This window comes from Arachis duranensis, chromosome 1, assembly GCF_000817695.3.
Source record: "Arachis duranensis cultivar V14167 chromosome 1, aradu.V14167.gnm2.J7QH, whole genome shotgun sequence".
Classification (NCBI taxonomy): domain Eukaryota; kingdom Viridiplantae; phylum Streptophyta; class Magnoliopsida; order Fabales; family Fabaceae; genus Arachis; species Arachis duranensis.
Window position 1 is genome coordinate 2,697,263 of NC_029772.3, and position 15,048 is coordinate 2,712,310.

A 15,048-nucleotide genomic window follows, 5' to 3' on the forward strand; every position below is an offset into this window, starting at 1 on the left:
AATAACTATTTGCCAAAAATAATCCACTTCAAATATATCAGATTGGAAAGTTAACAATGGTAACCATTATCATCGTTTCCAGAGTGGATAACAATCTTTGTTATTTTTGGGTAATAGTTATTTTTTTAATTTATAATTAAAAAATTCTGGTTAAATATAGCTTATTCCGGTGCACCTATGTATTTTTAGAGACGATAACAATGGTTGACATTGTTAAATGCGGCTTATTTTTTTAATTTATAATTAAAAAATTCCTTGAAGAAGTCATGCTTGTTGTCTATGTATTTTTGTGTATTCCTATATACTATTTGTAGATCTATATACTATTTTCTAGATAATGATATGGATTAAAAGTACGTTTATGATAATAACTTGAGTGGAATTCGCGGCGTAATTTATAGAGTTCGTCGGGAGTTAAGCAAACTTGCCAAGTTTTATAGAGTTCGCCGGATCCAACAAACTTGCTTAAATGCAAAAAAATAATATTTTAAAAATTAAAGTCCAAAAATTATATTTAAAAAAATATATTTTTTATTTTATTATTAAAAAAAATCTGATTTTCTAGTAAAGTATTAATATGAACTAAAACAAAAGTTATCCAATATCTTAATCCCTATAGTATAAATTAATCATGTTCTTCTTCTGTTAATAGTATCAATTTTCTTCTCATTCTTTTTTTATTATCATCGTCATCAAAAGTCCCATAACTAACCATATATTTTTGATAATCAACATTTTTATTATCAACCTCATCCAAATTCCACAAAGTAATTTTTTATCGGCTAACTAATAGGTGAAATGCACACATACAGAATGTGTATTACATTGATATGATTTTTACAAATTGAACCATCCAATTAATTAATTTAGAAAACACTAAAAAAATTTTTAGTACTTCTTAGTCAACATTAGTTGTGTCGATGACAGGGAGATCGGTTAAGGGAATTCGATGGAATTAGTGTTGACAAGGAGGAGGCCGAGAATGAAGTTAGCAGAGCGGTTATTAAACTTGTGATTAGCAGAAATAGTTAGTGTTAAAGTATATGAAGGTTGAGACATAGCAAGATTTGATTGGTGACAAACAATGCACAAAGAGTTGGAAACTTTACTAAAAAATACGCTTATTTTCTCACAGATTCAGCGACTTCCTACGATTTGTCTAAACTAGTTTTTTTTGTAAGTTTCCTTCCACATGCTCTTTATATTCATTACAATTCTGTATTTTTTATCTTTTGTAAAGTTATTATTTTTTTTTTATCAAGTTCTTCTCTTTTGTAATTTGTAATTTTTACTCCAAATTCATGTGAAAATTTTCTTATTCGAAATTTTGTGGAGTGTTTTTAACCTTATTTTATTAAGTAAAATTTGTTTTTTTTTTTTGTGTATTTTGATTCTACACAACTTTTTCTTTTTTATTGATAAAGTAAGACTTTGATGCACAACTGATATTCATAAAAAAAAGTAGGTTTCATTTCGAGAATCTAGATTTTGAACGATCTTAAATAAANTAAATGTGTTTGCAGTATTATAATAAATTTTTTTATGAGATACTAAACATATTTTCAATGTACGATATAAATTTTTTTATTAGTTAATCCGAATAATAAATGAAATCTAAAAGCTTTATAATTACCCTAAAGCATAGTTTTTAGGTAAAATCAAGATATAAATCTATTTATTACTTAATTTTGAACATGAGGTGTCTCTCTGCTTTGGTCTAGTGGTTATACACTTAACTGGTATGCATGAGATCCTAAGTTCGAATTTTATTGGTGTTATATACAACATCCACAAAGTCTTATCCAAATGGGTAAAATCAATTACATAGATTAAATAATAGCAATATATCTATTATTCATAGATTTTGTTTGACTATTTCTTATAGAGTATTTTAGACCTTTTGTCTATAATCAATGGTCCATCTTTAATTTTTCATCTACTTTTGGATCTTTCTCCTAGACGTCCAAATGATCTAAAATAAATTTATCTGCCTTATCTAATTTGGGTTAGTCGAGTGATTAATCCACTCGTCTGCTTAAACAAGTGTCAGGTTTGAATCCCACCCTTAACATGTAGCAATTCATTAGCCAGCAGCAAATTCTTATATCGAGCTCAAATCTACGACGAATTAGTCATTAACCTGTTAAGTTAGAAAATACCGTAGACGACCCAAAAAAAATTCCGCTATCTTTGGGACTCTGGGAGCTACTTTACTGTTTTGAAACACCAGTATTTTGGAATGACTTAGCATAGTCTACCTTACTCAAGTAATCAATAGTTTGAAACTATAATCAAGCGATTCAAGGTAATCCTGGTTTAAAATTTGAAGCGAAACATATTATGATTTTACTAAGCTTGTCACTATAAGCATGATACTTCTGCACTTGTATAACTAGAGGTAATATCATTTGTTTATAGACATCATTCTTTATAAGCTTTTTGTTCTAATAATTACAAATTTAATTACATGAATAAAGTACAATAAAATTTAGATATGTGCATGTGTATGAGAGAGAGTCTCTACTCTTGTTTCTTTGAATAATCCCTTGGTCCAAATATTGTGGACCCAATTCTCACATTTGTACTACCCATTTCAATCTGAAAAGGCAATAAATGTATATATAACCACATGAATTCAATCTCCAAAAAAAATAAAAATAAAAAAAAAACACATGAATTAGTTGCATGATTGGCCCATAAAAATAAATAAATTGCATGCAAACTGGAACTGTGGAACAATTGATACAAGTAATAATTCTTAGTAAATAAATATCAGTTGATCATGACCTCTAAAACTGGTTCGAAAACAATGAAGGGCACCTCCACTAACTTATCTATATGCAAGTATTTTCTTTTTATTGGGTAAATATTTTGAAAATGCTGCACAACCAATCTTATTTAATCATAAGAAATATGCCTGTCTCACCATAACAATCTCTAACTCCTGTTATTACTCAACAAAAGAATTAAAGAACCCCATTTCTAATTAATTAATTATAGCTGTCAAATTCCTTCCCTTGAAATATAGAAAGCACTCATAATTGTGAGGAAAACAGATGCAATCATGCAATGCAAAGAAAAGTAGTTTGTAGTTTGTTTTAGAGCACTATTAACCAATATAATATGGAACTGGTTAAAGTGGTAAGTGCCTTATTCCATTAAATGGAGGCCTCACAGTTTAGGTCTTAGCCCCTTAGGAACGGGAAAAAAATCCTAAACTACACTAATTCAGTGTCCAAAAACACAATGTCTCTCTATCTATGTCTCATATACTAAACACGATCTTGTGTTTCTGAAGGAAAAAAGAAATAGCATTATAGGCTATATCATACCGCTAACTCAAAATCGCCGGACATGCCCATTGACAGTTCACATTGCTCCTCAGGCATCTCAAGTGCCTTGCAAACTTCAGTTCTGCAATTGGATAGGGTCTGATTTTTCACAGAAGAGAAAGCCTTTTTAACAATAATATAAATTGGAAATCGGACAATGTATCACAAGAACAATCAAGCTAATGAATACAAAAATTCAGGTCAAATTCCAATGAAACTATAGGAAGAGAAGAAATGAGAAATATAACACTGAAATGGAAACGATCCAGTAAATAAGAAATTAGATCATTTTAAGTTTTGGACATAGAATAGAAGTTGTCACCTTAAAGTTCTCTGGAGTTGAGGTGTAGTCAGGCCTCCCTATTGTCATCAAGCCGGAGAACACGAGGTTCGGACAACTCAATTTTACATGTTTAGCAAGATCAACACAATTGGAAGGATCAATACCATATTTGGCTGCAAAATTATGAAATCACATATACAAGTAGATATTATGTTATTATGTAAGAAATAAGAGAAGAGAACCATAATTTGTTTATTTATATGTAGCTAAAGTAAGAGATATGATGCATTCTGAAAAACAAATAATAATGGAGCAGTTACAAATGTGAAAGTATAAGAAAAGAATAAATATCAGTTAAAATTCTGTACAAATAACGCAGGGTTAAAGAAGGCTCTGAAATAGGAAGAAGACAAGTTGACAAAATTCCAGAGATGCAATAACTAAGATTATGCACAACAAGAATTTTGAGAAACTCATTTAGTTTAAGCCAAACTGACATTCTTCTCCACTTGTATTTACTTCCACCAAGACTTTCAGCGGATTTCTTTTAAGGGTTGAAACCATACGGTCAAGATGATTTGCCACCTGCCAGTACCAAAGGTACAAGAAAACGCAAAACATTTGTCAAATGGCAATCTGTGTTAGTTAGTTAGAAAAATTCACAATTGAAATTTGACGAGTTAGTCAGAAGGTATAGACCTCATCAATTGAACACACATGAAGACCAACTTATCTTGACTCCTTCAAGTTTACAAGCATAAAATAAAATAAACAACAATGAATTCATACCTTCAAGAACTACACCAGACATTGATTATACAAGTCTTTACCTTCTGATTGTCGACCACCTCGAGCATGGCCAGATTTGGAACTCCACCTGACATAAACCATGCAAGGCCTAGTCTAAGGATACTGAAGAAAGGAATAAACAAATTTTAATTTGCATTTTAAAATTTAACTTGCATCATCATTCCAAGAATTTTATATGCTAAGAGAGCAGTCAATCACAAGTACAGAAACAAAGGTCTGAACTCAAAACTCAGTCCATGAAATAGGTTCACAAAATCATTGAATTTATGCATATTCGCAAAACAAGCAGCAGTGATAATGCCATATTATATTAAAGACTAAGCTTTCTAGTGAGAATCTTTTAAAGAAACCCAGTAAAGGGCATTCTACATGAGACACATCATTAAATTAGAGAAGAATTCTGAGACCAAATTGCTATAGTTAAATAGAATGAAGAAAAGAAAAGAAACATTGATTTGAAGAAACGAATCATACTCAAAAGCGGTTTGACTTTGTTGCTTTGCAAATTCCCAATGAAGTGCCACTCAATGTCTTGCGGAAGCTGTATTAAAAGCCAAGGCACGTGTCATCGTCCCAACTAACAAAGGATTAGAATCACTTGGCACAAAGTATTTTACATAATTGAGCGAGGCAAGATGTTAATGTTAACCTAAAACACGCAAAAATAACAAAAGAACAAACTCAGTTTAATGTTTATCACACTATATTATCAACTGTATCTCTGAATCTACTATAAATAATGGGTGCAAGAAAAAGGTTTGTTGCACATCCTATAATCAATTAATCATAGATAACTAAATAACTACTTACATAAAAATATCTTTATATCAAAATAATAATTAAAAAATTATTGAATGATTTAATATATTTAACTAAGTTTCTTAACCTAAATTGTATTTATATCTTAATTATGGTCCCTGTATTAAATTATATTTCTGCCACCTATGAATAGATTAAACTCAAGCAAGAATAGCAATGCCATTTGAAATTGATTTAACACAAATTAATTGCAATGATTTCATTTGAAAAAATTCTTGCTGCTGATCATTATTCAAACAAAAATAAATGACCAGAAAACAACGGTGAAAATCTTAATATGGAAAAAAAATTCTGGAACCTGAGAAGCCTTTTCGATAATTTCTTGGACGTAGTTCTCGCCGAAGCAGCGGTGACCTGCGTCGTAAAGTTCCCGAATCATAGAAACCGGCTTCGTCTTGGAGACGGCCACAACCCGGATTGATTCGGGTCGGGTTCCAGATCTCTGAGCCGCTTGCCGGACCCGCTGCATCACCCACGCGATTCCGTGATTTTCACCACCGGCTTGCAGTGAAGCTACATCAATGGCCACTTGAAGCTGCTCATCTTGGATTCCAACACTTTCTGTTCGATCATGAGCTTCATCTACACGGGAATGCAGAATCACAAAGCAAAAGCTAAGCACTACTCCAACAGAAAATCCCAACAGCATCTTAATCTTCATCATCTGAGCTATAAAGATTCCCATGAAGAAGTACATGAGTTCCTCGAATACGAAGGGGACGTTTCTTGACAAGCTAAGTGACATGGCGGAAAAAGCAACAGACGAAACCACGCTGTGTGCATCTGGTTTTGCGACCTCTGCGGCGGCTCTATCGGAGAAGAAGGAGAAGACGGTGGTGGAGACCATAACCAAGAATGTAGTCACAGATCTGAACCGAATGATTCTGAAGCGCTGCCACTTGCTTGCTATGAATCTAAGAGTTGTTGATTTTTTCCAATCCTTTGCAAGAACGGCGACGAGGAAAGTGATGGAACTGAAGAGAGTGTAGAAAATGATCTTCCATGGTTTCCAGTTTCCGAAGAGATGGTTGAAGGAGGAGCTGAGAGCGTAACAGATTAATCCAATTACAGCTGAAACAACACTTACCAATCTCCACAACCTTTCTTGCTTGCTCAATTGCACCATATTTTTCTTGCCTTGCAACTTTGGGAAATTTTGAGCTTATTGAATCCAAATTACTTATTCATGCTTGTTTGGAAGAAATTTCCAAGAAAGCTTCGTTTACCAATATTATATAATTAACTTATGTTCTGCATTTTAAAATATATTATTATAATATGTATATAAAAAAAAGAAATAAACATGAAGAAACCAAGCTATTCCTATCTCATTCAAGCATTCACTCTGGTAAGATCTATAGTATTACTTTCAATGACCACTATGCAAAGACATCAGACTCTGTGGAAGCTATTTCATGACCACTTCTGACTGATCTTCATTAGAGACTTGTGGTGAAGCTACCTTGGTGTCCACTTGGGACTGGTCTTCACTAAATTGTTATCTTGACGAGAACTTGTGAGTTGTGACCACTGACCGTCACCAAATTGTTGTGAAGGCATCTCAACGACGGCCGGTGGCTGATAATTATTATTAGGAAAATGCTAATTATGCAATAAAATTTAGTTTTTTTTGTCAGTTTTTAATATTATTTAATTATTTTTTAATTTTAACATATTTGCTTTTTTTAGATACATATTTTTAATTAAAATTAATTTAAATTTTAAAAACGAAATTTTTTTTAAATTTTTACCTATTCCATAGTTAGTTATTGTTTCTTGTTTTTTTAAGTTCCTTCTCTCTCTGTAACACAGTTTATTTTCCATTCTTCTATCTCATTCTCCGCTCCTTAATTTTAAGTCACGTAATTCATTTCAATTCAAAAGTTCTGTCCTTCATTTCAATTTAAAGTAGTTCATTTCAATCTAAAGGTGTTGCATTGTTCTCAGTAAACTTATTACTTTAAATTAATATTTTTTCTATTATGAGTATTATTCTTTGTTTTTTCTATCATGTCTTGTGTCTCCTCTCTTTCTCTCTGGTTCAGACCTGCTTCAATTCAATTGAAGATCTCTGGTTCAGACCTGCTTCAATTCAATTCAAGAGTGATCTTCAATTTAGTTCAAGTCAAAGGTACTCCATTTCTCCCAATAAATTTACTACTTTAAATTCATATTTTATTATTATTATTATTCTTTGTCCATTGTTTATATGATTATCTATTTTATATTTATTTTTATTTTATTCTAGTATGTTAAGAAATATCATGATGAATATCTTTAATTATATTTAAAAATAAACATAATAATCTATTTTTATTTAATTGGAACTATTTGATTTTAATAATAGAGTTTTGACAAATAAAGTAATTTATACTTAATTAGTTTGAGTAAAGATGCACAAAAAATCAAAAATTTAAGTAAAAAGATGTAGATGGTATGTTCATAAATTTTTTTTTTAATTATAACACATCTAATAGTATGATGTTATATACAAAATATTTTTAAAACACATCCAAAATTATAAATTCTAGAATTTAAATATAAACGCTAAAAATACAATTAATCTTTTGATATTTCATCAGATAAAATGCATCTAATATTTATTATTTTATTATTAGTTAGATTTTTTCGTTACTTATTTGAACATTAACGTTTTAAAAATTATTAAAATCAATAATTAAATTAAGTTTTTTAGATCTTATGAATAAAAATATATCTAATATATATTATTGTAGTATTAGTTGGAATTTTTATTACTTATTTGAGGATTAGTATTTATTCATTTTAATATATCCAACTTTCTTTTTGACATTATTATTATTAGATTCATCAAGTCTGTCATCGAAAGCCTTACTAACTGCTGATTTTTCTTTCTTTAGACTGGCCAAAGTATGTTTTTTAATTGGCATTATGATTCTAGACTACACATTGTTCATATCATAAGGTTAAATATAAAATTTTGACCGAAAACACTTGTAGAATTGAGGAAACAACATAAATACATCCCGAATCATAATAATCCACGCTAATCATTTCATCAACACATCCGAAACTCATATACCTATGATAAGATTACAAATTCAAATTTATAAGATTACACATTCAAAATTATCTAGTTACACAACCTAAATCACATGCTTTGCGCACCAAATAACTCATAATCAGCAAAAAACAAAAAAAAATAGCCAACAAACTCTCAATACAAGTATGATAATAGAAAAATTGGACAGCACTAAAAGTCATATAATATTCCCCAAAAAATAATAATAAATTGATATAAATAGAGTAAGAATCTCATTATGCAAAATAGTATCATCCAACATTTCATTTAAAAGAAACGCAAAATTATCATTATGTTGTTGACTTAATCAATTCGTTTAGTGGCATTACTTCATCCTAGTCTTTTACACTTGAGTAACTGAATAAAATTACACTCAACTACACTCAATGACCACTTTGGAGATTTAGTCCATATTGTATACAAGAAAAAAATTACACTCAACTACACATCCAAAGTTATTAAAAATGATTCCTAGGTATTTCATTAACACATCCAAAAGTCATATAAAAAGGACAAAATTCAATGTTCACATCATTGTTTCATAGCTCAAATGACATAGTTCCCGCATTCTCACCTATAGGTTTTGGATTCAAGTCTCAATCCTAACTCTTGAAAAAATAAATAAATAAACTTATATAATGTTTATAAATAATTACTTTATAAATATTTATCATTATTTTGTTACACATAATAATGATATAATAAATTTTTTTAATATTTTATTTAATTTAGATTTATAAATTTTTTATATTCTAAAATTTAAATAACTTAAAAAAATTTATATTTATTTTTAAATAGTATTTACTTTTAAATTTTGGAAAAACTACCAAAAATACCAATGAAGTTTACGAACACTGACAAAAGTACCTATAAACTAAGGAAATTAATGATGTACCCATGGAAGATGGGTTTTGTATGACAAAAGTATCCAAATCCTAATTTTTTTGTTTTTTTTAATAAAATTTCCAAACTACCCTCACTCTCAACCTCAACTCACTTTTTCAACTTTCCATAACCCAACTTGTACCTTTAAAACCTTTGTCATGGAGTCCAAAACTACTCCTAAAATAGACCAGGCCAAAATCAATGGTGGTGGTGGTGGTAGAAGACTTCGACCAATTCCTAGCAGATAAATTTAGTATGGTGAGCTCTTTTCTATTTTTTTCGCCAATCCCTGCACACAAAGAAAGCTCTCAAATTAAGAAAAAAAAGGAAAAAACAAATGAAACGATTAAAAACTGTTCCTTTATGATTCTTTCTCTGATTCTTCATCGGTATTGATTGATTCTTTTGTTAATCTCGGCGCTGCAATCCTCTATTGCGTTATTATCCAAAATTTCTACCATAAAAGGTTCATTTCATCTGTTGTAGGAGTAGTTTTGGATTCCATGACAAGTTTTAAAGGTGCATGTTGAGTTATGGAAGATTAAAAAAGTGAGTTGAGGTTGAGGGTGGGGATAGTTTGAGAATTTTATTAAAAAAATCAACAAAAATTAGGGTTTGGATACTTTTGTCATACGGAACTCATCTTCCATGGGTACATCGTTAATTTCCTTAGTTTATGGGTACTTTTGTCAGCGTTCGTAAACTTTATGGGTACTTTTGGTAGTTTTTCCTTAAATTTTTAAATTATTTTATCAAATTTATAATTTTAAAAATAAAAATATAAAAATTAATCTCTTAAAAACAATAGAAAAGTGGCGTGCCTGTTGAGCTGGTAGTACAGGATAATGGAGAAATTAAACAAGATGTAAATCATAGGATCCAAACAGGTTGGTCAAAATGGCACAGTGTATCTTGTTTTATGTGTGACAAAAAAGCGCCTTTAAAATTTAAAGTAAATTCTATCGCACTGCTATAAGACCGGTTATGTTTTATGGTAAAGAGTGTTGGGCGGCCAAAGGGGGGCACGAACATAAGCTAAGTGTGACAGAGATAAAAATGTTGAGATGGATGAATGGTCATACGTGATTGGATAAAATAAGAAACGAAGATATAAGGGAAGAGAGTTGGACTAGCACCCATTGTGAAAAAGATGGTAGAATCACGTCTCAGTGGTTTGGACATGTGAGAAGAAGACCGACAGAGCACTGGATAAGATAAAAGATGGATAAGGGGTGAATGACAGAGGAAAATCTAAGAAAACCATCCATGAGGTGGTCAAACGAGATATACATGTAAACGGTCTCTTTGTAGATATGATACATAACAGAACTCAATGGCATTGTTTGATTCATGTAGTCGACCGCATCTAGTGGAGTAAGGTTTTGTTATTGTTTTTTGTTGTTGATAGCTGTTGCACTTGTATAATTAGAGATCATCTCATTTGTTTATAGACATTATTCTTTATAAGCTGATTGTTCTAATAATTACAAATGTAATTACATCAATTGTAAAGGTAAATGTACAATACAATAAAAATTTAGCTATGTGCATTTGTGATCCAGAGAGACAGAGAGAGATCATCTATTCTTGTTTCTTTGAATAATCCCTTGGTCCAAATATTGTGGACCCAATTCTCACATTTGTACTACCCATTTCAATCTGAGAAGACAATAAATGTATATATAACACATAAATTAGTTGCATGATTGACCCAAAATAAATAAATAAATTGCGTGCAAACTGGAGTTAATACAAGTAATAATTCTTAGTAAATGAATATCAGTTGATCATGACCGCTAAAAATTGGTTCAAAAAGACAAAAACAATGAAAGAAAACTCAACTAACTTATCTAGCTATCTGTGTAAGTATTTTCTTTTATTGGGTAAATATTTTAAAAATGCTGCACTACCAATCCTATTTAATTATAAGAAATATGCCTACCTCACCATAACAATCTCTAACTACTGTTATTACTCAACGAAAGAATTAAAGAAACCCATTTCTAATTAATTAATTATAGTTTTCAATTGCTTCCCTTGGAATATAGAAAGCATTCATAATTGTGAGGAAATCTGATGCAATCATGCAATGCTAAAAAAAAGTACTTTGTAGTTTGCTGCGGTATAACTTTAGAGCACCATTAACCAATATAGTAAGTGCCTTGTTCCATTAAATGGAGGCCTCAGATTCGGGTCTTAGCCTCTTAGGAATGGGAAAAAAAAACCTAAATTATACTAATTCAGTGGTGTCCTAGAACACAATATCTCTGTCTATGTTTCATCGGTTAAACACAATTGTGTTTCTACGTCCATGTCTTCGTATCCTGTGCTTGTAAATAAACACAGCCTTAAGGATGGATTATCAAAATCGCCGGACATGCCCATTGACAGTTCACATTGCTCCTCAGGCATCTCAAGTGCCTTGCAAACTTCAGTTCTGCAATTGGATAGGGTCTGATTTTTCACAGAAGAGAAAGCCTTTTTAATAATAATATAAAATGGAAATTATACAATGTATCACAAAAGCAATCAAGCTGATGAATACAAAAACGCAGGTCAAATTTCGATGAAACTATTTGAAGAGAAGAAATGAGAAATATAACTCCGAAATGGAAACGATCCAATAAATAAAAAATTAAACCATTTTAAGTTTGCACTCGGCGTAGAATAGAAGTTGCCACCTTAAAGTTCTCTGGAGTTGAGGTGTAGTCAGGCCTCCCTATTGTCATCAAGCCGGAGAACACGAGGTTCGGACAACTCGATTTTACATGTTTAGCAAGATCAACACAATTGGAAGGATCAATACCCGATTTGGCTGCAAATTTATAAAATCACATGGACAAGAGGATATTATGTTATTACGTAAGAAATAAGAGAACCATAATTTATTTATTTATTTATTTATTTATTTATTTATATGTAGATAAAGTAAGAGAACAATTGTCAAGAAGTCCCCTACAAAGTACTTCAAGAAGGATATGATGCATTTTGAAAAAACAAATAATAATGGAACCAAAGAAATTCTCCAATCTAGTAGCTGTTGAAAACTAAAGAAATTTCACAAATGTGAAATTATAAGAAAAGAATAAATAAAGTTAAAATGCAGTACCAATAACCCAGGGTTAAAGAAGGCTCTGAAGCAGGAATCAGACAAGTTCACAAAATTTCAGAGATGCAAAAACTAGGACTATACACAACAAGAATTTTGAGAAACTCATTTAGTTTAAGCCAAACTGACATTCTTCTCCACTTGTATTTACTTGCACCAAGACTTTCAGCGGATTTCTTCCAAGGGTTGAAACCATACGGTCAAGATTATTTGCCACCTGCCAGTACCAAAGGTACAAGAAAATGCAAAACATTTATCAAATGGCAATCTGTGTTAGTTAGTTAGTTAGAAAAATTCACAATTGAAATTTGACGAGTTAGTCAGAAGGTATGCTCATCAATTGAACACACATGAAGATCAACTTATCTTGACTCCTTCAAGTTTACAAGCATAAAGTAAAATAAACAACAATGAGTTCATACCTCTAAGAACTACACCATACATTGATTATACAAGTCTTTACCTTCTGATTGTCGACACCCTCAAACATGGCCAGATTTGGAACTCCACCTGACATAAAGCATGCAAGGCCTAGCTAAGGATACGGAAGAAAGGAACAAAGAAAACAACAAAAGTCTAGCAATATTTTCAACAAGTCCAAAGCCAACTTAGAGCTGTAGAAAGCTTTGTATGCGACTCTCATTGCAAAGTTTAACTTGCATCAGCATTCCAAGAATTTTATATGCTAAGAGAGCAGTCAATCACAAGTACAGAAGCAGAGGTCTGAACTCAAAAATTCAGTCCATGAAATAGGTTCAAAAAATCAATTTATGCATATTTGCAAAACAAGCAGCAGTGATATGCCATATTATATTAAAGACGAAGCTTTCCAAGACCACCTTTCTAGTGAGAATCTTTTTAAAGAAACTCGGTAAAGGGCATTCTACATGAGTAATAGTTCATAAAATTCTTCCTCACATTCAGTTTTGTCACTTAACATAATTGTGCATATCTTAAATTTATAAAACTGGTAAAAACTAAGTCTGGTTTGATTCTAACTTTTATCACTGAGAATGACCCATGTGGTCTGTAAATTCAGAATTAACTCATATACATGATTAAGTCAATTTCAAAAATCATGTACACAAAATTAAATTAGAGAAGAATTTTGAGACCAAATTGCTATGATTTCTATTGTAGTATACTCAACCCCACTAATCTGATCCAAGCAGATAAACCAATCATAAGTTCAAGTTCTCTAGTCTCTTATATTCACAGTACTTGACACAGAGATTTTTTATAAGGAGAATGAGTATTGAACTATTTGAACCAACTGAATGTTGATCTAAATGCTAACTTTCTGACAGTAGTCAAATAGAATGAAGAAAGAAAAGAACATTGATTTGAAGAAACAAAGCATACCCAAAAGCGTTTTGACTTTGTTGCTTTGCAAATGCCCAATGAAATGCCACTCAATGTCTTGTGGAAGCTGCATTAAAAGCCAAGGCACATGTCATCGTCCCAACAAACAAAGGATTAGAAACTCAAATTGACACACAATTGCACACCATTTTGGAAATTCCAAGAGATTTACAGAGGAGTAAGGTCACTTGGCACAAAGTATTTTACATGAATTGAGCGAGGCAAGTTGTTAATGTTAGCCTAAAAGAGGAAAAAATAACGAGAGTATAAACTCAGTTTAATTTTTATTACACCATATTTGTATGTCTATATCCACTGTAAATAATGGGGTGCATGGAAAATGTTTGGTGCACAACCTATAATCATAGATTTATGTGTTTTGTGACTCCTTACCTGAAAATGTCTCTGTGAGAAGATAGCTAAGAACTGTTAGATGATTTGACATATTTAACTTAGCATAAATTATGTCTACATCTTAGCTATAATCTAAACACGAAGAAATTTGCATAAAGACATTCATGTGAGTAGCCAATTTATCATCTTATGTTATTATTATATACATTTGATACTACTAATACACATTTTAACTTATATTTCCGCTATCTATGAATAAATTAAACTAAAACAAGAACAAAAATGCCATTTGAAATTGATTTAACACAAACTAATTGCCAGGATTTCATCTGAAAAAATTAATGTCAAGTACAAACAAATATATTTTTTTAACAAAAGATATGGTGAATTAATCTTGCAGCTAATCATTATTCAAACAAAATTCAATGACTAGAAAACAACGGTGAGAATCTTAATATGAAAAAAATTTCAGGAACCTGAGGAGCCTTGTCGACGATTTCTTGGACATAGTTCTCGCCGAAGCAGCGGTGGCCTGCGTCGTAAAGTTGCCGAATCATGGAAACCGGCTTCGTCTTGGAGACGGCGACGACCCTGATTGATTCGGGTAGGGTGCCGGATCTATCAGCCGCTTGCCGGACCCGCTGCATCACCGACCGGAACGCCAAGACGGCCGCGCCCTCCGCAACTACCGGAGCAGCCATTTTAAGAAGATGGATGTGGGAGTGGTTGAGCAACGAACACGAAACACAACGGATATCAAGGAAATGCATTTGGCAAACTATAAAAACACATGCTAATAACTAACAGGGAATTGCAAAGGAAAATTCCGGGTTCGAAACTTGAATTTAGATGTTTGGTTTTTAAGGTAATTTCTTATAATTTTTTTATTTAAATTATTTAAATATATAATATTAACAAAAATGTGTAATTTAAGATATATTTAAGTATAGGTAAAACATCTCATATCCCGGATATAGTGTATGTTTGGGCGCCATTATTTTATTAAAAAAAGATCTTTTTTCAATGAAAAAAG

General features: G+C 31.4%; 2 protein-coding genes across 2 annotated transcripts; both read right to left on the bottom strand.

Annotated features, from left to right (window-relative positions):
- Nucleotides 1-2,322: 2,322 nt before the first annotated feature.
- Nucleotides 2,323-6,747, bottom strand: LOC107468791 (uncharacterized). The gene is made up of 7 exons (XM_016088191.3): nucleotides 5,543-6,747; nucleotides 4,900-4,966; nucleotides 4,446-4,492; nucleotides 4,113-4,200; nucleotides 3,655-3,788; nucleotides 3,333-3,431; nucleotides 2,323-2,598 (listed from the first exon to the last, which is right to left on the bottom strand). The coding sequence occupies exons 1-7, from the start codon at nucleotides 6,368-6,370 to the stop codon at nucleotides 2,521-2,523; spliced, it is 1,341 nt and encodes a 446-aa protein (XP_015943677.1). The 5' UTR covers nucleotides 6,371-6,747; the 3' UTR covers nucleotides 2,323-2,520.
- A 3,868-nt stretch (nucleotides 6,748-10,615) lies between these two features.
- LOC107468877 (uncharacterized) lies at nucleotides 10,616-14,799 on the bottom strand. Its single transcript, XM_021134053.2, has 7 exons — nucleotides 14,492-14,799; nucleotides 13,662-13,728; nucleotides 12,763-12,809; nucleotides 12,429-12,516; nucleotides 11,872-12,005; nucleotides 11,553-11,644; nucleotides 10,616-10,862 (listed from the first exon to the last, which is right to left on the bottom strand). The coding sequence occupies exons 1-7, from the start codon at nucleotides 14,783-14,785 to the stop codon at nucleotides 10,772-10,774; spliced, it is 813 nt and encodes a 270-aa protein (XP_020989712.1). The 5' UTR covers nucleotides 14,786-14,799; the 3' UTR covers nucleotides 10,616-10,771.
- Between the last annotated feature and the right edge of the window lie 249 nt (nucleotides 14,800-15,048).